The following is a 24,527-nucleotide window of genomic DNA, read 5'->3' on the forward strand; positions in this document are numbered from 1 at the left end:
TAAGTGGAAAAAGGTATGGAGACTAGTTGATAGTTTGCTTTTTCTCTTCTTCTTTTTTTTATTCTGCCTATCAATAATCTATAATTCCTTCTTTAAACCCCAATCTTTAAGTTCCCAAAGCACAGAGCAAAATAATGTTCACTTACCAGAGAAATGTCCTCTTCTCTCAGAACTACTCAGAAATAACCACAGTGGGGCAGACTGATGACTTTTGGGCTGGACAAATGTGAAAACATCTCTCTGACTGATAACTGTGAGATAAAGGAACTTGAACAAGGAAGGTGTATATGAATATCTAGGAGTAGAGGAAGGAACTACTATCAAGCACAAATTGCTGAGAGAAAAATTCAGTAAAGAATATTATAGGAGACAAACTGATATTGAAGAGTGCATTAACATTATGGAATAAGATGCAGACTATTAATCAACTGGCACTTCCTGCACTCTCATATAGCTTTGGTATTATAGACTGACCTCTTAAAGACCTGGAAAAACTGAATGTGCAAACAAGAAAACTCCTCCATGCCCACTAAGTCATCTATAAGAATCAGTGTATGTCTAGACTGTATATTCCTAGATCTGAAGGAGAGATAGGTGTACCTATCGAGCTACTATCATAGACCTCCAGGCTTACCTAATGGAATCATCAGATCCCAATGCAAAAAAGGTGTTGAAATATGAAAGAAAACTTCCAGAATCCAGTTCCATCATGACACTTGGACAACCATTCTGATGAGTAGAAGGAAAAATCCATTGGTATCAAAAGGGAAGGAAGCAACAGAATTTGCAAAGGAAGAGAAAAAAACTCTTCAAGGAATTGGATCAGCAGAGGAGAAACAACAAGTGGCAAATGCATAAGTACAGTGGGAAATACAAAATGTTACTCCAGAAACCATTTGTGGATCAATATCTGACACATAGAAGCCAACTTTTCAAAATGATTGGGGGTGCTCAACTCGCCACAAATTACCAACTGATCAGACACACACAGGAAGGACTTGAGGGTAAAAGAAATGCTAAGGGTGGCACTGCAAGTCCCACTAGTGTCTCTTCCTCCAATCCCAACTCATCACCACAGTTTACCATCCTACTCCCAGCCCACCTATACCATACTCATGCTACCCTGGCCCATCTAGACAGCCCATATTGTCCCCCTCCCAGCCAATCCATAATAGTCCCTCTTCCCCACCTAACCTGTGCACTTTTCGATTCTCACAGACTATCCCCACTTCTATCTCTGTCCCTCCCCTCCTTAATGTCTTCTTCCTTCTCTCATCTTAAAGTACATAAGTATTGCCATACTGGGAAAGACCAAAGGTCCATCAAGCCCAGCATCCTGTTTCCAACAGTGGCCAATCCAGGTCACAAATACCTGGCAAGATCCCAAAAAAGTACAAAACATTTTATACTGCTTACCCCAGAAATAGTGGATTTTCCCAAAGTCCATTTAATAATGGTCTATGGACTTTTCCTTTAGGAAGCCGGCTAAACCTTTTTAAAACTCTGCTAAGCTAACCGCCTTTACCACATTCTATGGCAACGAATTCCAGAGTTTAATTACACGTTGAGTGAAGAAACATTTTCTACGATTCATTTTAAATTTTCTACATTGTAGCTTCATCACATGCCCCCTAGTCCTAGTATTTTTGGAAAGCGTCAACAGACGCTTCACATCTACCCGTTCAACTCCACTCATTATTTTATAGACCTCTATCATATCTCCCCTCAGCCGCCTTTTCTCCAAGCTGAAGAGCCCTAGCTGCTTTAGCCTTTCCTCATAGAGAAGTCATCCCATCCCCTTTTCATTGCCCTTCTCTGCACCTTTTCTAATTCCACTATATCTTTTTTGAGATGTGGCGACCAGAATTGAACACAATATTTGAGGTGCGGTCACACCATGGAGCGATACAAAGGCATTATAACATCCTCATTTTTGTTTTCTATTCCTTTCCTAATAATACCTAACATTCTACTTTCTTAGCCACAGCAGCACACTGAGCAGAAGGTTTCAACGTATCATCAACGACGACACCTAGATCCCTTTCTTGGTCCGTGACTCCTAACGTGGAACCTTACATGATGTAGCTATAATTCGGGTTCCTCTTTCCCACATGCATCACTTTGCACTTGCTCACATTAAACGTCATCTGCCAGACGCCCAGTCTCCCAGTCTCGTAAGGTCCTCTTGTAATTTTTCACAATCCTCCCACGATTTAACGACTTTGAATAACTTTCCAGCTTATTTTTGAAAGAGAAAGACGCCCATATTTCGACCCAAATTGGGATATGGGCGTCCGTTTCCCGTGGGCGCCCAAATCGGTATAATTGAAACCCGATTTTTGGCATCCTCAACTGCAGTCCGTCACGGAGACAAACAAAGATCACGGGAGCGTGTCGGAGGCGTGGCGAAGGCGGGACTGGGGCGTGGTTATCGGCCGAGGAGAGATGGGCGTCTTTAGCTGATAATTGAAACAAGAAGGGCGTTTTTGACAAGAATTTGGTCCATTTTATTTGGATCCTTTTTTTTCAGGTCCAAGTCCCAAAAAAGTGCCCCAACTGACCAGATGACCACCGGAAGGAATCGGGGATGACCTCCCCTGACTCCCTCAGTGGTCACTAACCCCCTCGCACCAAACACCCCCCCCCCCACACTTTATAAACTTTTTTTCCCAGCCTGTATGCCAGCCTCAAATGCCGTACCCACCTCCATGACAGCAGAATGTGTTCTGTCCTCTGACAGCCTTTCCCTGGTTCTGATGTGGGTCTCGGGTGAGTGTGACACCTTTTCTGTTAAGGGCACTGCAGAGTCATATCAGCAATGCATTGTGGTGGGTGTAGGGTATTGGGCTCCGTGATTCCACTAGCTTGTGTTAAATGCTCACGATATTGGTAGTTGGTAGGCTCTACTCCCATGGTGCTTTTCCCTCTGCTTACTGGGTCAGAGTGTGCCCTGTTTTGTTTCCGGTAGTCCATGAGGTAGTGGCCATTTGTGTAAGACACTTTTAGATCCCTTTCATGTGTTAGCCACGGGTGAGTGTGACACCTTTTCTGTTAAGGGCACTGCAGAGTCACATCAGCAATGCATTGTGGTGGGTGTAGGGTATTGGGCTCCATGATTCCACTAGCTTGTGTTAAATGCTCACGATGTTGGTAGTTGGTAGGCTGTACTCCCATGGTGCTTTTCCCTCTGCTTACTGGGTCAAAGTGTGCCCTGTTATGGTTCCGGTAGTCCATGAGGTAGTGGCCATTTGTGTAAGCCCCTCCTTACCTCTCTACCCTCATCTCCCCTTACGTCCCTACCCGTAACCTCCGCTCTAAAGACAAATCCCTCCTTTCAGTACCCTTCTCCACCACCGCCAACTCTAGGCTCCACCCTTCCTGCCTCGCCTCACCCCATGTTTGGAACAAACTCCCTGAGCCCATACGCCAGGCCCCCTCCCTACACATCTTCAAATCATTGCTCAAAGCCCACCTCTTCAATGTCGCTTTCGGCACCTAATCACAACACCTCTACTCAGGAAATCTAGACTACCCCAACTTGACATTTCGTCCTTTAGATTGTAAGCTCTTCTGAGCAGGGACCGTCCTTAGTTATTAATTTGTACAGCGCTGCGTAACCCTAGTAGCGCTCTAGAAATGTTAAGTAGTAGTAGTAAGACACTTTTAGATCCCTTTCATGTGTTAACCACGTTACAGCACTTAGTTCTTACCTTGAATGTTGCTGAAAGAGGGCATTGTACACCATTCTGCCAGCGGACCTACTGCTAATCTCAGTACCAGCGAGACTCGTTGCCAGTGGGGCACAACCTCTGATCTGCAGTTAACTGTGAGTAAATGTGCTTATTCAAATAAAGGACGTTTTCAGTGAGATTAGTCTTCAGGTGTGAACTGCTGTGCCAAGGTTATACAGCAGCAACAAGTCCTGTCCCTGGAGCACTTTTAGTGGGTACTGCAGTGCACTTCAGGCAGGCAGACCCAGGCCCATCCCCCCCCCCCCCACCTGTAACACTTGTGGTGGTAAATGGGAAGCCGCTAAAACCCACTGTACCCACATGTAGTTGCCCCCTTCACCCCTAAGAGCTATGGTAGTGTTGTACATTTGTCCCTCCCACGACCAAATGGCTTGGATTAGGACGTTTCTGAGCTGGGCGTTTTTAGTTTCCATTATTGCTAAAAAAAACCCCGCCCATCTCAGAAAGGACCAAATCCATGGCATTTGGTCCGTCCAAACCGTATTTTCAAAATGAAAGATGGACGCCCATCTTTTTCGATAATACGGTCTGTCCCGCCTCTTCACATACCCGTTTTTGGACATAGACGCCCATGGAGATGGGCGTTTGCGTTCGATTATGCCCCTCCACGTGTCGTCAGCAAATTTAATTACCTCACTAGTTACTCCCATCTCTAGGTCATTTGTAAATATGTTAAAAAGCAGCGGTCCGAGCACAGACCCCTGGGGAACCCCACTAACTAACCTTCTCCATTGAGAATACTGACCATTTAACCCTACTCTCTGTTTTCTATCTTACTACTACTACTACAAATAATTTCTATAGCGCTACCAGTCGTACACAGCGCTTCACAATTTTTAATCCACAATAGAACACTACCTCCTATCCCATGACTCTCCAATTTCCTCTGGAGTCTTTCATGAGGTACTTTTCAAATGCCTTCTGAAAATCCAGATACACAATATCGACCGGCTCACCTTTATCCACGTTTGTTCACCCCTTCAAATAAATGTAGTAGATTGGTGAAGCAAGATTTCCCTTCACTAAATCCATGTTGTTTTAATAATAGTCTCTACCATTTTGCCCGGCACTGACGTCAGACTCACCGGTCTATAATTTCCAGGATCTCCTCTGGATCCTTTTTTAAAAATCGGCGTTACATTGGCCACCCTCCAATCTTCTGGTACCACGCTCAATTTTAAGGATAAATTACATATTTCTAACAGTAACTCCGCAAGCTCATTTTTCAGTTCTATCAGTACTCTGGGATGAATACCATCCGGTCCAGGAGATCTGCTACTCTTCAGTTTGTAGAACTGCCCCATTACATCCTCCAGGTTTACAGAGAATTCATTAAGTTTCTCTGACTCGTCAGCTTTGAATACCATTTCCGGCACCGGTATCCCACCCAAATCTTCCTCGGTGAAGACCGAAGCAAAGAATTCATTTAATCTCTCCGCTACGGCTTTGTCTTCCCTGATCGCCCCTTTTACTCCTCGGTCATCTAGTGGTCCAACCAATTCTTTTGCCGGCTTCCTGCTTTTAATGTACCTAAAAAAAGTTTTACTATGTGTTTTTGCCTCCAACACAATCTTTTTTTCGAAGTCCCTCTTAGCCTTCCTTATCAGCGCTTTGCATTTGACTTGACATTCCTTATGCTGTTTCTTATTATTTTCAGTCGGTTCCTTCTTCCATTTTCTGAAGGATTTTCTTTTAGCTCTTATAGCTTCCTTCATCTCACTTTTTAACCACACCGGCTGTCGTTTTGTCTTCCGTCCTCCTTTTTTAATACGCGGAATATATTTGGCCTGGGCTTCCAGGATGGTGTTTTTGAACAGCATCCATGCTTGATGTAAATTTTTGACCCTCGCAGTCGCTCCTCTGTTTTCCCTCACTTCTTTCTCCCAATACAGTTTGACTTTTGTTTTGGGGTAGGATGCTTAATACCCCCTTCCCCGTCTCTATTCCAGTCCCCCATTCTATACTTCTCTCTACTTCCTCCTGACCTGACCTGCCTTTCCTTCTACTAATTTCTCCACCTAGTAGGTTCCCACTCAATCTACCCTGGACAGTGCCCACCCATTCCTCATACATCTTAAACAGATTCATCTCGCGTTTAAAAAGAACCCAAAAACCTCCAAGTGCCACTTTGCCATTTTTGAGATGTTTTTCTCTATTGAAAATGTACCCCATAGTGTTTGCTATCTCCTATAGTTGTGATTATTATAATCCTTAACTCAGCAAAGGTGTGCTTTTGAGACTGCGAGATTTTGTGTTCTTCTGTTTTGGCATTGTACTATAATCCTTAGCAATATTTCTTTTATTGCTATTTTTTGCGCGTTTACTTTCTTTATTGCATGCTTTGCAATCTAGGCCTTTCAGTCTATGAAGACAGATTGATTTAAGCTGGCGTGGAATTTTTAAATATTCATGTCAGACTTTAACATGCCTTATTCATTTCAGTATGCATATTTTGGAAAAAAAATCATTTGTGATTTTAATGTAAGCTGTATTGGATTTAATGGGAATCGGCTTAGCTTCAGAGAGGTGGGAAGAGGCCTGCAGCTCTTTTTCCTAACCTATGATTTGGATGTCAAGCGAATATCTGGGTTGTGAGACAAGTTTGTCCTGGATTCACAAGCAGGGTGAAATTTGGGGCTCAAGGCCATGTGGATTTGGTTTTGACGGTCCTAATCAGACCACCTTGCATCTGACCCAAGCAATAGATTCTTGTGGCTAAAGCAGAAAGAACTTAAACTGTACCAGTCATCTTTAAATCAGGTCACCCATTCTTCATTTATACATAATTATGCTATGAGATTTTTCATATCATAAAGATATGATAATTGCAATTTGTTTAATTGAAAACTTTGAGTTTGAGCTAGAAAATCTGTGCAACAGTATCTGTCATTCAAGTGCCAAAGCTATTGTGTTATACTGATTTCATTCTAACCTCTAAATTGTCCCAATGGTTTGTGATTTACTTCTCACCATTTGTTAATGAAAACACTCAAACTCTGGTTGGTATTCAATGAACAATAGGGCCCAGGAGCTGTGGTAGAACTCTGCTCTACAGTGAATAACTCACGCTCGTAGAGCTGTTCTAATGTTGATGATGGTACTTGCTCTTTGTTTTGAAGCTGTCTCATTGGGAAGCTTTCTCAACCTAGACTTAATGAAATGGTTTGGAAGAAATTTATAGCAGGTTTGGACTATAATTTCATCCCCTGTTGTAACTGAGCCTTCCACAGCTGTTTGATTGGGATAATTGATGTCCACTTAGCCTGGGCAAGCCTTTAACAACGGTTTCAGATGTCTTCTGGTGAGCGATTAAACCATAAAACCTGTTATTTTAGCTTTTACACATTCCTAGAGTTATAAATGAGCTCTCATCTTAGTTTGCACTCTAGTCCTTTAGGCCGACATTGTTAGCAACAGTTGACAGGTTAAATATAAGAAGCATGGTTTTGAACACCCTCACACAGACTCTCTGAAATGAGGCTCTGTGCCTTCTGTGGGGTGTGCATACATCATACTTCAGTAAAACTCATTAAAGACAATGTCACCATGACATGAGCCCTCTTTATATTGCACTGGCATCTCCTTTTAGTCTTTAATATTGAGCTTTTCCTTGGAAGTATTTTCAACAAGCACTATCATTGTTTTCCAGAGTAAATCTATAAAATGGAGTTTTGTCTTGCCTTAGTTCAGTGTGCAAGCCACAGTACAGCCCACAGTAGCCAAAAACGGCCCTAGCCTATTTAAGCGCTCTCCTTTTAGCCTGGATCAATGGTTTTGTATATATTTAAAACCTGGCATTTGCTCATCCCACCCAAGCAGATTGCTTTCATCTTAAGTGGGATATTATTAGCTCAATGATCAGTTTACACCAGCCTTATCCAGTCAAGTCACCTAAATCAAAACAGAGAATGGGGGACTGGCTCAGAAACCACTATCAGAAAGCATCTGAAGTCATCTGGGACAGTAGTGGCCATTCATTACACTGTAGGATCCAGTGAACTGTTAATTTAGGGAGCAGTTAGAGTATTCCTCAGAGGATTAACCTCAGTAAATATTTATCTATTCTTTGCCAGCACTTAACTTAGGACAAAGTTGTAGGAAATTTTAAGCTACTTTACAAGTACATGTAAGAGATAAAAACGAAGGGTCCGAGTTTGTTTACACAATTAAAAAAAGACCAGTATGCAATTCTAAATGAAACAGCTGTGCTCATTAAATAAGATGACTTTATTAGGTTCTTTCATGCTGGGCTTCACTACAGTCAAGCAAACAAGATGTAAGTTTGTTTTCTGGGTAAGTTAAGGAAAGTAATCATCCCACGCTGCCAAATTTTATTGAATATAGCACTTTAGTCAAGCTCCATGTTGCTGTTAAAGCCATTTTCTTTTTATTTTACCATCCTTGCTGATTCTTAGATGCTTTGTGTTTCGGAACTTCTGCTGAGCTGGGGCCTGAGAGCTCTTCCTGGGCCCTGTGGTCCATCACAGCAGAAACGGCTCTTCTCCGTCACCTGCTGGACCAGACGCAGCCCTTCCTCTAGCCTTAATGTGTTTTGATGGTGTTTCTCTGTAACTGCCGGCCTGCAAGGGGAAATGGCTTGGCTCTTGCCCCCCTAACTAATACACATTTACTAAAGAGATGCACCAGGAGAGAGAAGGAGAGGAGTGCAACTAATGGAGTCTACAAAGCTGCTGAATCTGCATATGAAGAAGGTGGAATGGGGAACTAGCCATCCACCACATAATCCTACCAAGAGTAACAAGATCAAGCCTTAGAGAACAGGAGGGGACTAGACAGAGGCCCAGGAAACCACAAAGATAAAAGAATCCAGCACCAGAAGTCCTATCTGGGGAGACACTTCGCAGATAAGAACATTGTGCTTGAAAGCTCAGACAGCCCATCTACCAACTGAAGGTACTAAGGCCCCGATGATCAAAGGTAAATGCGGGTGATAGCACCCGCATGATCAGTGGGGTCTACAGCGCCCACTCCAGGGAATACCACAAAGCTCATTTAAATTAGATTTAAATGAGCTCTGCAGTATTCTACCCGTATGATCAGAGAACAGCGCTCTGATCATACGGGCAAAATTGCACCTTAACCCTACACCAGCTCAGAGCTGGTTTTAGGGTTAAACTGTGTCCCCCTCTCCTCTGTTCAAGCTAGGCAGCCCGGGCTGCCACTGTCAGTCCTGGGGGATCCAGTGGACCCTGGACCCCCCCAATGGCTGAGGCCCTGGTGGCCTACTGGTCCCCGCTCCAGACAGTAACACAGGGGGCTGGAGGTCCATCAGATCTCCATCCCCTCCCAATACCCTCCTCAACACAAGGGCACAGGGGGGGCTGGAGGTCCAGTGGATCTCTAGGCCCCCTAACTCCCTGACACAAAAAATAACTCCCTGGTGGCACAGTGGGCAACATACCCCCACCCCCACCCGCCCTGGTGGTCTAGCAGCACCCTCACCTCTGTACTTTGTAGTGAAGGAGGAGGAGGGAGTAGCACTCCCTCCTTCTTCCAGCGCCACCTCCAAAATGATAGTGTCCTGGCCAGGACTGCTGGACCTCCAGCCCCCCATGTACAGTGGTGGGGGAGAGAGAAGTCCACAGGCCTCTCTCATTAATTTTCTCAGGAATCTCTCTTGAGGAACTTTATCAAAAGCTTTCTGAAAATCTAGATACTGTACACTACATCAACCGGCTCACCTTTATCCACATGTTTATTCCTTCAAGTGCGACCTCCAAAATGGCAGTGCCCTGTCCAAGTCTGCTGGACCTCCAGTCCCCCATGTACGGGGGTGGAGGAGGGAGAAGGCCACTGGGCCTGGCTCATTAATTTTCTCAGGAATGTCTCATGAGGAACTTTATCAAAAGCTTTCTGAAAATCTAGATACTGTACACTACATCAACTGATGGACCTCTAGCCCCTTGCGTGCTGGGGGGAACCTCCTGTTTTATTTTTTTGACAGCTCAGACCTGTCAAATAACTTCTGCGGGAGGATTGTGCTTTGGGCGCATGCCCAGCACAATCCTCCCGCAGAAGTACTCCCATTATCAAAATTAATAGCGCACATGAATTTGCATGCTATTAGTTTTGATCATGAGGGCTTTAATCCCCCACGTTGTTCCGGTGGTAATTTTCTAGTGCTGTTTGGAACAGCATGGGGGATTTGATCATCATGGCATAAGAGATTTAACCAGAACAGCACCTTCTCTCCAGAGGAGGATATCCAGAGAGAGTAAAGCTGTAAAAGGACTTTCACTAGGAACCTCCTGCGACTTAGAGTGTTTCTAAGAAACCTAATAGAGACTGTAAGCGATTGAAACTGGTTTTCTTGCTATTTCTGCCTGTATATAGTTACTACTGAACATTTGTCCCCAGTTTTGCTGCATCATCCAAGTTTAAGTAAACCTTTTGGTTCAGAACTGCAACTTCTGGCCTGGACTGATGTATTGGATGAATGGAGAGTACCGAGTGAGTGGATACTGTGCCAATAAATAACCCAGTGTAAACAGGTCCCAGCTCTAATGCTCCCTGGTCAAAATAGGATTACAGGTGTATTATGCATGATGAAGCTCAGGTATTGATGTGGTAGAGGAGAGGTAGAGGAGTAGAGGGGATGGAGATAGTCGAGAATATCAGAATGGGAAGAGAAGGATGAAGGACTGGTGAGAAAAGAGAAGATTGTGGAGGGGAAGGAGGGAAGATCTTCATACTTATTTATTAGGATTTATTTACCGCCTTTTTGAAGGAATTCACTCAAGGCGGTGTACAGTAAGAATAGATGAAACATGAGCAATAGGCAATTACAGCAGTAAAAATATTCAACTAACAATACGAAATATGGCATGGTATACTACTTGTGTTAAACCACAAAAATGCTCTAAATAGGGACCACTGGTTTTCTATTCCTCTATCTATAAGGATTAGAATGGTATACTACTTGCAATGTCAACACAATATGTAATAGAACATTATAATTGGTAGTGAAGGGTAAGGCAAAGTTGTAGAGGAGAGCAGGTAGGCTCTGGAATCTTGGATGACAGAACTGGAGGAGCTGTGGGGTGTCTGCTGTGCTTTTCAGTTGTAATGCTTCTGTTTGCAGCTACTTAAAGCAATGGTACTGACTGCTGCTATTTACTGCACTGGTAGTGCCAAGTTTGTGATTTTAAGATGAATGGGACTGAACCTTTCTTTTTGATATTTTGGCTTATGGGATTTCAGTTTACCTTTTTGAACCTCTTATAGATAGCTTCCTATACCATATGAGATGGACAGCTCATAGTGATTTATTGACATGCAGCAGATTCTGCTTATACTTGAGATTATCTGTAGAGCTGCACCAGTGGTTGGTTTGTGCATGGTATTAATTTATGCTGGGAAGATTTGATATGGGTACTGTATTATGTGGTCCTGATCCTGTACCTGAATGTGTTAAAACACATTTTTAGTGAGTTGGAATGTTGTAGTACTTTGATATATATTGAATTTTTAGTAAGTATTTTTCTGTATTTATACACAAACACATGCATACCTACACCTTTCTTTCTCATCCAGCTTCCCCACCCTGAGATCTTCTATTTACGTGCCCACTATCTCCTAGACGTCCCAGCTTGGCCCCTACTCTCCTGTGTTAGTTTTGTGGGATTAGGGTGCTCTGCAATAAGAGCTGCATTTTGTGGTCCTTTCTTAAAGTACCATAGAAGCCCGGTAGGGAGACCTGCCCCAAATGTAAAATTACAGGCCTCTCTCATTAATGTGGACTGCAGAATGTTTGCTAACATATTGCCCCCCCAAATTAAGCAAAATCAAGAGATCATGAATCCATATGGAGCATCTTTCCTCCTCATTGCTCCACAAATGTTTTATTTATTGATTTGGATTTCTTAACCACTTTCATGATGAGATTCACGCAAGGTGGTATAGAGCTAAAACATGGGTGTTATGTATTCTGCACAAAGCTAAAACTGTGGAGGGTCCAGCTTTAGAACTCTCATTATTCAGATTTATTTAATCTAGGTTTAATTTCAAGACGCTTAATTTAATTTTAATAGGTTTAACTTCTATAGCAGAGGCTGTCAAGGGAATCCCTTGCAAAAGATGCTTCATAACATAGGAGCCGGGTCTGTGGGTGCCAGTTGGTTTTGAACACCCCCCCAATGTTGAGCAAGCTCCATCACTGTGTCCAGGAAGAGGTAATTTGTACTGAGTGTGGGAACCTTAAATATTTAAAAATGTTGGCACCTATGAACCATTACAATTGTGTTTACAAATGGAAAGTGTATGTACACATTTTTGTAAATTCAGTAAAAATATGCGATCACACACAAAAGGAAGAGTGTCAAAAGTTTCAGTTCCCCAAGTCCGTAAAATCTCCAAGCTGCAGGCCACCAGTCCAGCTCCAGGAAAAATCAATGGCAATTTTAACATGTTAATCTCATCCACTGTGTATGTTCTCTTCCAGATTACAACAGCAGTGAACTGAAAACAGCATGCCGAAAACATGAGTTATATGTTAGTTTCCAAGACTTAGGATGGCAGGTAAGAGAATGCTTGGTTGTGCTACAATAAGACGAATGACCTCCCATTTGCTTTGTATGAGCATGATTTTTTTTTTTTGGGGGGGGGGGGGGGGGGTGTCAGTTGTGATAGTTAGATTAACAAAGAAATTTGATTTTATTATAGGTCAGATTTCAAAGTCTTATATATCCCTTCCTCATATGCAAAAGAAGATGCTAGCCATCAGATGAATGGAGCTCTGATGCCCAAAAGCATATGTGTATCAATGTATAACAGTTTTGTTGCTCCACTAAAATATCACAAACTACAACAGCACCCCAGACAGCTGTGAAGGGGTTGAGGGTATGCTCCTGGTGATGCAGCCAGCTGGGGGCTCCTTTCCACTGCTTTCCAATAAAATAGGTAAAAAGTGGGATGTTTGACCACGGAAATACAAATCCTGGAAGGGGGGGGGGTCGAGGGGGCCGTAGAGCGGGGGGTGACAGATGATTCCGAGGCAGGGGGAGGAGTAGGGAAACACGCTGCACGTGTTTCCCTACTCCTCCCCTTGCCTTGGAATCAGCTGTCGTGACGTCAGTGCGTGTCTGCCTAGCAGACCACCTCCAGGGAGCCACGGTCTCAAGCACAGAACGTTGGAGGTGAGAATTATTATATAGGATGATTAATACTAGATCAGTGTAAGTTTATTTATGCATTGTTTCTTATATACCATTATAATCAAGAGTTCTAAACCGTTTACAGCAAAAATAGGAAATCAAATTATACAAAAGAATAAACAAAATTACATAAAAAACAGCCATAATAATTTTAAAAAATGATTAAGGTAAATGTTCTGGAAACAACCGAGATCTCAGGAACTTATGAAATGTAAAATAATTCTGTTCAACCCTAATTTCTAATGATAGAGTGTTCCACATCGGGGTGACACTTGAGTGAATAATTTCTTGCGAGAAGACAATCATGTGGTTGAAACAGAAGGCTAGTATCACTTAAATATGGCTCACCCCTGTGGATAGCATGCAATCGGAAACATGTCCACTGAGATATTAATTCAGCAGAGATTAAGTAAGCATGGGAGGTGAGTAGGAATTATTTATCATAACTTTAACTATCCAGCAGCATGTGGTGACATTTACAGTACATGATTCAGTAAAGGTGCTGAACAACAAGAGGAATTAGCAGCCCCAACACCATACCTCATACTCCCTACAAGAGGCTCAGTGGTCTTAACAGAACACTTTCCGCTCCCACAAAACACTATCCCTTCCCAATCCTCTTGTCCCCTGCACACTGTATCCAACAACTATCTACTATCCCTCACTCCTTGCAATTCCATAACTAGTCTTCCATCTCTTCATCCCACAATTCCCTCTTTTCCTATTCCCCTACTTCTCCAGCTCCCACCCTTTTACCCACCACTACCATCTCTTTCTATTCAGTTTCCATACCACATTTCCTATCCTCACCCCCTCCGTTCTCTGCTTCCATCCTTTTGCTCTTCCTTTTTTGTTCCTTCTTCCCTCTCTTTCCATCCTGCCCGGCTTGTCCTCTTCTCTCTTCTCATGCAACCCTAAACTCTCCCCTTTGTACCCCCACTCCTTCCTGCCCTACCATCCTTTCTCTATCGCCCTTTTGCCCCATTCCTTCTGTATCATACCAATGCCTAACCCCATCCCGCATTCACCTCCATCTGCTCCCTACCCCACCCATTCGCTTTTTTCCTTCTCCCTAAACTCTTCTCGTGCCTTCTGTGTCACTAGGATAAAAATAAGGCATTGGACTTCATTATGGATAAGATATTATCATTATAACCTTACCTCTCTTTACCTTCTTTCAATGGCCCATTGACCCAGTTGAGCTAGCTTAATTTTATCAAGCAGCAGCATAGATGCAGAGACACAGACATTTACAGGGATGCTGATAGGCAGAATCACCACTGGCAATCACTAGAGGATCCAGAAGGGAAGCAACTCAGGGCTCTGATGTATGCAGCGCTGTATACTTGAACATGAAGAGACAGTCCCTGCTCGACAGAGCTTACAATCTAATTAAAACAGACAAACAAGAGAGGGATCCCAGCTCAACACCAGCAATATTGCAGTATCCTGCAGACATCAAAAAAGTGTGAAAAAGCTCCCCCTGCCCTGCATGTGACTGAGGGGGGGGGGGGGGGGGGATGCATTAAACTTACCGTGCCAGCAGCATGAGTTTTTGACCGGTTCAAGCTGGTTTAGCAAGCAGGGAATCCAGCAATGAATGCACAAATGGGCTCTGCGAGCTTTTTAACGTTCACAGCAGCAGGCAATGGGAATCCTATGCCAATATATTTAAATGAGCTGTTTAGCATTCAAATGTGCAATCCGAGTGATGCACAGCTGTTTCTGGGTGATGTAGAGAAAGGATTGCCTACCTTTTATGCTGACATTTTTACAGGAGGTCAGAAGCTTTCATAGTACTGCCTGCATTACTTTTGACTGCTTGCTCTGTGACCCAGGAGCTGCCTGATCACCATGTGAAGAAAAATCATACATTTTCTCTTTTGGGTTTATGCATGGTGTTGTTGCTGAAAAGATTCCCTTGCTTGCATTTTGCATCTCCTTTTGGTTTTGATTGCAGTTCCGGGGAGTGCATGGTGAGGGGATAGTAAAACCTCCTTGGGGAAAACCTTGTAAGGGATTCCTCCCCCTTTTCCTTACATGATTGTCAGCAAAAGTCTTCTCTCACACCCCCTTCCCAAACCTACCGCTCCCCTCCAAAGGAAGCAGAGTTGGTATTCTGATGTAACCTTCTTGAACAGAGTAGTGTGAAGGGGGGTGGAAGAATGATCGCCTCATATCCTAAAGCACTTTTGCAAAAGAAAAGTACACACGGCTTTCATGGACGCAGCTTGTGTGCGTGTTTGAAAGCCGTGTATAGCACACGCCATTCTGAGAAAGCCCTCATACATTGAAGTGCTGAGGAAGATTTTGAAAAAGCACAGGACAGAGAAATGATTCATGCTTAAATATGACCAGGCTTATGCATTTCTTTTTATGTGAGATTTGAAAAATCTGACAGGTTATGGGGGTGGGGTTTCTGGAAAGGGGGGGGGGGTAATTGTTGGGCTGTTCTGGGCATGTACATAGCAGCCACGCTTAGCGAGTGGCTGCTGTACGCATGCGTTGGGCTTTCCTCTAATGAGTTGCTTGGTTTTCTAGCGAGCATCTCATTTGCATGCGATTTCCTCTGGGAATTGCTTGCTATTTCCACAGAGGTAGAAATAGCAAGCGGTTCTTTCCAGGGACTTTTGTGCATTGGCCCCTGAATGTGGCATGCTAGGGGGAGGCACTGAAGTTGTAGGCCAGGGGGAGCTGTTTCACACCTTTTCTGATGCCTGCTCTTCTCAGACATAAAGCATCTCAGGCTGCGGCTGCAAACATTGCAAAGAAAAAGAAAACCAGAGCATTATGGCAGAGCTGGGGATCCACTGAATCCCTTAAAGCGCCTGACCATATGCCACTGCATAGAGACAGTTTATTTGTGATTTGCAATCATCAAGATGTATACTCCTTAAACTGAACATTCTAAGGATCATTTTTGTATATTGTGTCCCACAGTAAATCACTGAAGCTATTTCTGAATTAGAGCTGCTTGCTATTATTAAGGAAGAGCTGGTTTTCTCATTCCTCATTAGATTTGTTAGTCACCTTCAAGAGGAGGCATCATTAGTTAAGGTGACAGATTTAGGTGCATATTGTAGAATAAGCCATTTGTGCTTTAGACATGCATGAACCAGCATTTAGACATTGCATATACATTGCATACATGTCTAAATCACAGTTTTAGAAAGCCATGAAACAGACATCTAAAACTCAAAAATGCACATCTAGCAAAGTGATATGATCTGGGTGTGGTATTGCCCATTTCAGAAGGGGCAGATCAATGGTGGAATTTCCATCTACTACCCAGGAGTCAAAAAGCAGCAAGGCAATCGGTGGTCCGCCAAATCCAATATGGAAGATAAAACAACAAGACAGACCTTGTAAAAAAAAACACAGTTTTTATTAATAGATTAAAAGCTCACAGAAATTCAACATAAAATGCCCGACATGGCCATGTTTCACCAGTGTAAAATGGCTGCTTCAGGGGCAGTGGGTCACCAGCTGATATAAAATTCCAAAAATAGCTTGACTGGTGAAACTGTTAAAACATAGCAAGCTAGATTCTGGGATCAGTCTCTCATAAAAACACTGCAATTACAGCATTTTTATGAGACTAATCCCAGAATCTAGCTTGCTATGTTTTAACAGTTTCACCAGTCAAGCTATTTTTGGAATTTTATATCAGCTGGTGACCCACTGCCCCTGAAGCAGCCATTTTACACTGGTGAAACATGGCCATGTCGGGCATTTTATGTTGAATTTCTGTGAGCTTTTAATCTATTAATAAAAACTGTGTTTTTTTTTACAAGGTCTGTCTTGTTGTTTTATCTTCCATATTGGATTTGGCGGACCACCGACTGCCTTGCTGCTTTTTGACTCCTGGGTAGTAGATGGAAATTCCACCATTGATCTGCCCCTTCTGAAATGGGCAATACCACACCCAGATCATATCACTTTGTTAGATGTGCATTTTTGAGTTTTAGATGTCAAGCTATTTTTGGAATTTTATATCAGCTGGTGACATGGAAGACCAGAAATAAAAGATGAGCACACATACTTTACAATCACAGTACAGGATCATTTTGTTTCTAATCCCACCCCCTTCTTCCATCATATCAATCTTTTCTACTCCTCCCCTCTCCCCCCTCCAAACCCATAAACCAAGATCAAAATCCAGATTTGGTTGGTTTGTATCTAAGTCTGGAATGAAAATAAGTGAATGCGATCAAGTACGACGGGCAAACAATCAACAGTTAAATCCAACTTTGAGCTCAATTTGTCATTTGCCAGCCAAATTTTTGGAAAGGTTCTCCAACAGGCAGAATGAGTCCAACCAGCCTTGTAATGCAGCATACACCAGCTTTTGCCATTGTGTTCTATCTTGTGTTTTATGTGGCTGTAAACTGCCTTGAATGACCATTGTCAGATTTGATGGCACAGAAGGTTTCAGAAATAAAATGAACAATATGCTAATTTGAGTAACTCTGAGGGAAGCTGGACTATATCTAATTCATTAAGATGTACCAGGGCTTGGAAAGGATCCATCTATCCACATTACTTTGAGTGGAATTATACAACCACCGATGTAGATGGTATGCAGCTTAGGTGTTAAATTAAAAAGTTAATTTAAATCTAGACTTGCAGATTAAGAATTACCAAATCACATTTCTTTCATTTAAGGAGGATATGCTAAATGTGGTAGTCTTTCTCTCAGGGGAATCTTGCTACTAGTTAAAGCTCTGGTACATCTAGACTGGACTACTGCATTGCCCTAAACTTTGGCTTCTCTCAGTCTTACATGTGGACATTAGACTAGTGTAAGAGTTGGAGGGAAGTGAGCCGTTGTGCTGTAATGAGTATGGCTTTACCTGTGTGATGCAAGCGCTGCATAGGTCCTCGCTGATGGCTGTTGACACAGACTTTGACAAAGTCCAGGACCCAGCAGTGACTCCAAGCTGGGGGTGATGAAGGCCGGGGCTGGCTGCAGACAGATAAGGACTGGAGTAGACCCAAAGTCTAGGCAGACAACAGGCAAGGTCAGGGGCAGGCCAGAGGTCTAGGCAAGCAGCAAGCAGGCAAGGTCAGGAACAAGCCAGAGGTCTAGGCCAGCAGCAAGCAGACAAGATCAGAAACCAGGCAGAAGTCTAGGCAGACACCGAGCAGCCAAGATCAGGAACAAGCAGGGTAGGACCACAATAGACAGGAATGCTGGAACAAGGAGGGCAGGAACAAACAGGCAGGACCGCTGGAACAAGGCAACACACACTGACATCTGTGGGACATCAGGAAGCCTGTTGCCAAGACGCTGGTTGAGTGGATGAAACTTCCTTATATACTTAGGCAGGATGTGATATCATCAGTCAGTGCCCTCTTGCAGGGCTATAAAAGGAAGTGCAGAGTTCCAGGAATTAGAACAGATTTCTTCAGTCATGGGATGCTTCTGGAAATAGGTGAAGGGCGTAACATCTAGAATTCAGTAGAGAGAGTCCTACCAGGGCTTAGTTATAAAGATCATGTTTCCCTAGCCTTATAATAGCTATACTGACTTCCTATTAAATTTCATCCACTAATCAGACTATAAATCTTCATGCAACCTTGCTTGAACCTTTTTAGTAGATTGTACCTCTTGCTATAAACCCAATTGCACACTCAGATTTTCAAAATGAATATCTTAGCTCCATGGATAAATCCTTCTTATCTGTTCCCTTCTCCACTACTGCCAACTCCAGACTTCGCGCCTTCTGTCTCGCTGCACCCTACGCCTGGAATAAACTTCCTGAGCCCCTACGTCTTGCCCCATCCTTGGCCACCTTTAAATCTAGACTGAAAACCCACCTCTTTAACATTGCTTTTGACTCGTAACCACTTGTAACCACTCGCCTCCACCTACCCTCCTCTCTTCCTTCCCGTTCACATTAATTGATTTGATTTGCTTACTTTATTTATTTTTTGTCTATTAGATTGTAAGCTCTTTGAGCAGGGACTGTCTTTCTTCTATGTTTGTACAGCGCTGCATATGCCTTGTAGCGCTATAGAAATGCTAAATAGTAGTAGTAGTAGTAAATGTATTAATGTTTGATTATCCTATATAATAATTCTCACCTCCAACATTCTGAGGCTGCCTGGAACCGTGGATCATGTTGTAGTAGATAATAGTGATGTCACACAACCCACACCAGATTGGCCAGTAGAAGGGAGAGGGGCGGAGCCACGATACAAGGAGCAGCGAATCAGCACAACACGGGGAATGCACAGCAGCAGGAACAGAAGCCTCTCTCACACAGTCACTCTCACATACACTCTCAGAGGAAAACCTTGCCAGCGCCCGTTTCCTTTCAAACACAAACGGGCCTTTTTTTACTAGTGTGCTATAAATCAGAGGAAATCAAAGTGGAATACATAACAATACAAAAAGTCAGCTATCTGTACCATCACTTTGAGTTCTGAGGTTAAGAACAATAGTAGGGGGCCTTTTCTGGGATGACCTCAAAATTATGGCATGTATTGCCTCAAAAGACATCTGATGTTTGGATGACCCTGGCCAGTTCAGGAAAAGAATCAAGACAGCTATTTGGGTTTGAAATCAGCCGTGCAATATATGATTACTTTAGTGGCAACAGCTAAAATTGATACCAAGTTTTACTTAGGTGTTTGTTAATTTGAAGATTCAGTCAATATGTTTTTCAGCAATGAAAATGTGCAAAGAATATGCATGAGACAGAGTTGCATAGAATGGAGATAGTGCACGCTAATCTATCTCATGCATATTCATTGTGGGTATCTTGAAAACCTGACTGCCTAGGTGTGTCCCGAGGACGGGGTTGAGAACACCTGCCTTAAAGGAATGTGTTTTAGACAAAATGAAGGCAAGGCCAATAATACATGTGTGGTTCCCATTTCAGAAGGAGAATATGTGTCTATGACCCCCAAGATCAATGTTGGCATTTACAACTACTCCCAGGAACGTCTAGGTTTTATAAAGATGCTCATTGTGAACAGCGCTTTATAGGAGGGATTAAGGGAGGTCATCCCCTTAATCCCCCAGTGTTCCTTCCACCCCCGATATCATTAGTGCCAAACGATTGCGGATTCTGTAACTAATAGAGCAAACACATACAGTGGGGGAAATAAGTATTTGATCCCTTGCTGATTTTGTAAGTTTGCCCACTGACAAAGACATGAGCAGCCCATAATTGAAGGGTAGGTTATTGGTAACAGTGAGAGATAGCACATCACAAATTAAATCCGGAAAATCACATTTTGGAAAGTATATGAATTTATTTGCATTCTGCAGAGGGAAATAAGTATTTGATCCCCCACCAACCAGTAAGAGATCTGGCCCCTACAGACCAGGTAGATGCTCCAAATCAACTCGTTACCTGCATGACAGACAGCTGTCGGCAATGGTCACCTGTATGAAAGACACCTGTCCACAGACTCAGTGAATCAGTCAGACTCTAACCTCTACAAAATGGCCAAGAGCAAGGAGCTGTCTAAGGATGTCAGGGACAAGATCATACACCTGCACAAGGCTGGAATGGGCTACAAAACCATCAGTAAGACTGGGCGAGAAGGAGACAACTGTTGGTGCCATAGTAAGAAAATGGAAGAAGTACAAAATGACTGTCAATCGACAAAGATCTGGGGCTCCACGCAAAATCTCACCTCGTGGGGTATCCTTGATCATGAGGAAGGTTAGAAATCAGCCTACAACTACAAGGGGGGAACTTGTCAATGATCTCAAGGCAGCTGGGACCACTGTCACTACGAAAACCATTGGTAACACATTACGACATAACGGATTGCAATCCTGCAGTGCCCGCAAGGTCCCCCTGCTCCGGAAGGCACATGTGACGGCCCGTCTGAAGTTTGCCAGTGAACACCTGGATGATGCCGAGAGTGATTGGGAGAAGGTGCTGTGGTCAGATGAGACAAAAATTGAGCTCTTTGGCATGAACTCAACTCGCCGTGTTTGGAGGAAGAGAAATGCTGCCTATGACCCAAAGAACACCGTCCCCACTGTCAAGCATGGAGGTGGAAACGTTATGTTTTGGGGGTGTTTCTCTGCTAAGGGCACAGGACTACTTCACCGCATCAATGGGAGAATGGATGGGGCCATGTACCGTACAATTCTGAGTGACAACCTCCTTCCCTCCGCCAGGGCCTTAAAAATGGGTCGTGGCTGGGTCTTCCAGCACGACAATGACCCAAAACATACAGCCAAGGCAACAAAGGAGTGGCTCAGGAAGAAGCACATTAGGGTCATGGAGTGGCCTAGCCAGTCACCAGACCTTAATCCCATTGAAAACTTATGGAGGGAGCTGAAGCTGCGAGTTGCCAAGCGACAGCCCAGAACTCTTAATGATTTAGAGATGATCTGCAAAGAGGAGTGGACCAAAATTCCTCCTGACATGTGTGCAAACCTCATCATCAACTACAGAAGACGTCTGACCGCTGTGCTTGCCAACAAGGGTTTTGCCACCAAGTATTAGGTCTTGTTTGCCAGAGGGATCAAATACTTATTTCCCTCTGCAGAATGCAAATAAATTCATATACTTTCCAAAATGTGATTTTCCGGATTTAATTTGTGATGTGCTATCTCTCACTGTTACCAATAACCTACCCTTCAATTATGGGCTGCTCATGTCTTTGTCAGTGGGCAAACTTACAAAATCAGCAAGGGATCAAATACTTATTTCCCCCACTGTATGTGTCGGTTTCTAAAATGACAGTTTTGGCAGCTACGTGTATATGTTGGTGTTTCAGAACATACAGTTCACATGTAAATGCTGATGCTTAGATGTGTATGTTGGCGAGTTGTCTAGGTTGATAACGTAGACATTGCCAGTTGTAAAATGGGTGGTGCCACTGCACACAGCCGGCACATATGTGTCAGTTACTGCATATATTTTTTAAGAGGCTCTACGTCATCCTTTTCTAGAATACTACTGGAATTGTACACATACATTCTTTCTAAAATCTGTCTTCATATGCGCCCTTTTCATAAGTGCTCTAATTCCACATCTGGTATGCATTGAATATCGGAGGTCAGTGTAAACAACTCAGTGTCATTGGACAGAAGTAGAATAATGAGGGGCATGCTATAATAATTTACATCTGGTATAATGTGTTTTTCCTTGGTTCATCATTCATTTTAAGCTCTAAATTTGTCATGTGAACTGAATGCAATTAAAAGCTCTTCCAGAAACTGCAGAACCAAAATGTCTCAAAAATGGATGACATTATTGTAAAGGAAGAAACTTATGAACAAAAAATATGTTTTATAAAACTCCTATGTCCCAGCCACTATAAAGTGCAAAGGAAACATACAACAAATTACAACTCTACAGGAGTATCTGGGTTTTGTAATATATATCAAACAGAATATAGAGCAGGAAAAAAAGCCTTTCTTCAAAGATGTGGCAACCAGATACTGGTAATGCACTCACCTATGTGCAAGTTTTAAATATACATGAAAACCCACTGTTTTATTTTCAAAATGGATTACAAAGGAATTGAAGAGCTTAGTTCCAAAATCTGTTAAGTACAAAAAGCTATTTTCTGGATAAACAAATGTTTTTATTTTCAAGAATTTTAGTCAACATAAAATTTGTTTGTTGAGGGGCCCTTTTACAGAGCGGCGGTAAGTCCAATGTGGGCTTACCGCTTGCTCTTCTGGGACTACCGATGTGGCCACCAGCGATAGTCCTGCCCCGAGCGCATGTTATTTCCTAGGGAAAAGAAAATCAGCGGGTTAGTGCAGGAGCCCTTATCACCACCTCAACGGGTGGTGGTAAGGGCTCCCTGTCGCATGGCCACATGGTGAGAGTTCTCTTACCACATGGCCATGTGTGTCTAGGGGCTTTTTACCCACTGTGGTAAAAAGGGCCCTAGCGTGCAGGAAAAAATGGCCTCCACCGCTAGCGCAGAGCCCTTTTTCCCGCAGCTTGGTAAAAGGACCCCTGAATGTCATGTACCTTATGAAAAAAATAGTATGAATTTCACATATCCTGTGGCCATCTAGGAAGGCAGTCTACTTCCAATATAAACTCGTTTTTGAAAACCTATGTACTTAGCAGGTTTTGGAACTAAGCCTTTCAATTGTGAATCACAGGAAAAACATAAAACAAATAAAATCAATATCAGCTAAAGTCCACATCTTGAGACAACACAGTTACCACCTCAACAAGGAAATAACAAAAGAACCACAGGCAAGTAAAATAAATGGAACCCCCTTCTTCTTCCTTACCCAAGAGCCTCATCGTGAATGTTCTATCAGAAATGCTATACTATGCTATATTTGTTTTATATAGCGCTCAAATATCCATAATAGACTTCTCAGCAGTGTACAATCTAACAATAAAACTCATCTCTTGAAGAGGACATTACAACATAAAAATGAATAAGAAAACAGATCTTTGTAATATACTTCTCAAATTAAACATCTCCAGTTTATTACAGTTCAGATTCGTTGAAGCTACAGTGTGGTAAATTTAAAACGAATCGGAGAAAATTTTTCTTCACCCAACGTGTAATTAGACTCTGGAATTCATTGCCGGAGAACGTGGTACGGGCGGTTAGCTTGACGGAGTTTAAAAAGGGGTTAGATAGATTCCTAAAGGACAAGTCCATAGACCACTATTAAATGGACTGGAAAAATTCCTCATTTTTAGGTATAACTTGTCTGGAATGTTTTTACGTTTGGGGAGCGTGCCAGGTGCCCTTGACCTGGATTGGCCACTGTCGGTGACAGGATGCTGGGCTAGATGGACCTTTGGTCTTTCCCAGTATGGCACTACTTATGTACTTATGTAAGTTTCCAAAACAGAAAAAGTGAAGTCGTTTGGAATTTACTGCCTAAAGGTTTAAAACAAAGTCTAGCTCCCTAGACTGAAAATAAGCTATCATGAAAATAACCTCCAAATGTCATTACAATCAGATGTATAAAGCTGAAGAAGAGCTCAAAAACTGAGCAGAAACAACAAAGGCAGTATTGTCAATGCAAGGCTCAGCTCTTCCAACACAAAATAACAGCAGGGCATGGCTGTTGGTCACACTCTGTATAGCTACATACAGCCCACAGTGTCAACTAGTGTGACGTTAACAGAACAAGAATAGAAGAGCAAAAACAAATCAAATTTTAAAGGTTGGGGGGGGGGGGGGGGGGAGTGGCCAAGATGGCACCTGCATACTGAGAGCTACGAGTGGGTCCAGTTAGGTTTTGCGAGCCATTTGTTTCCTGAGCTACTATGCCTCATACCATCAGAAAGGGGACTGTTAGAGCCTTACAGTTGCCAGCTTGGACAATCTCCTCAGTGCAGCAAACCGACTACTTTGCAAATCGGAGAATGCCCTACTTTGGGCTCGGTGGGAGGAGCCGCTGCGTCATTGGATCACAACACTATGTTGTCCACTCCGGTAACCGAAGTTCCACAATGTCCTGCTGCGGTACAGGAAGAGAAGGTGGGCCTGAGCTTGTAGAAATCACTCAGCTCGGGATCCGCAGTGATGGTAGTTCTCCCATTGGATCCATATCGGAGTATTTGAGTGCTGAGGAGAAAGTGATTCCAACTCCTCTTGGGTGGTTATGCTTCTCAATTGCCTGCCAAAGGACGTG

The 24,527-nt window shown here is 43.1% G+C and overlaps 1 protein-coding gene across 1 annotated transcript in view; it reads left to right on the plus strand.

Moving 5' to 3' along the window:
• The window catches only part of BMP6 (bone morphogenetic protein 6), a 275,015-nt gene that overhangs the window by 246,343 nt on the left and 4,145 nt on the right, over window positions 1–24,527 (plus strand). The window contains exon 5 of the mRNA XM_030208947.1: window positions 12,214–12,290. Within this exon, the coding sequence (XP_030064807.1) occupies window positions 12,214–12,290 (77 nt within the window). The remainder of the gene's footprint in view (window positions 1–12,213; window positions 12,291–24,527) is intronic.

Source organism: Microcaecilia unicolor, chromosome 1 (assembly GCF_901765095.1).
Source record: "Microcaecilia unicolor chromosome 1, aMicUni1.1, whole genome shotgun sequence".
Classification (NCBI taxonomy): domain Eukaryota; kingdom Metazoa; phylum Chordata; class Amphibia; order Gymnophiona; family Siphonopidae; genus Microcaecilia; species Microcaecilia unicolor.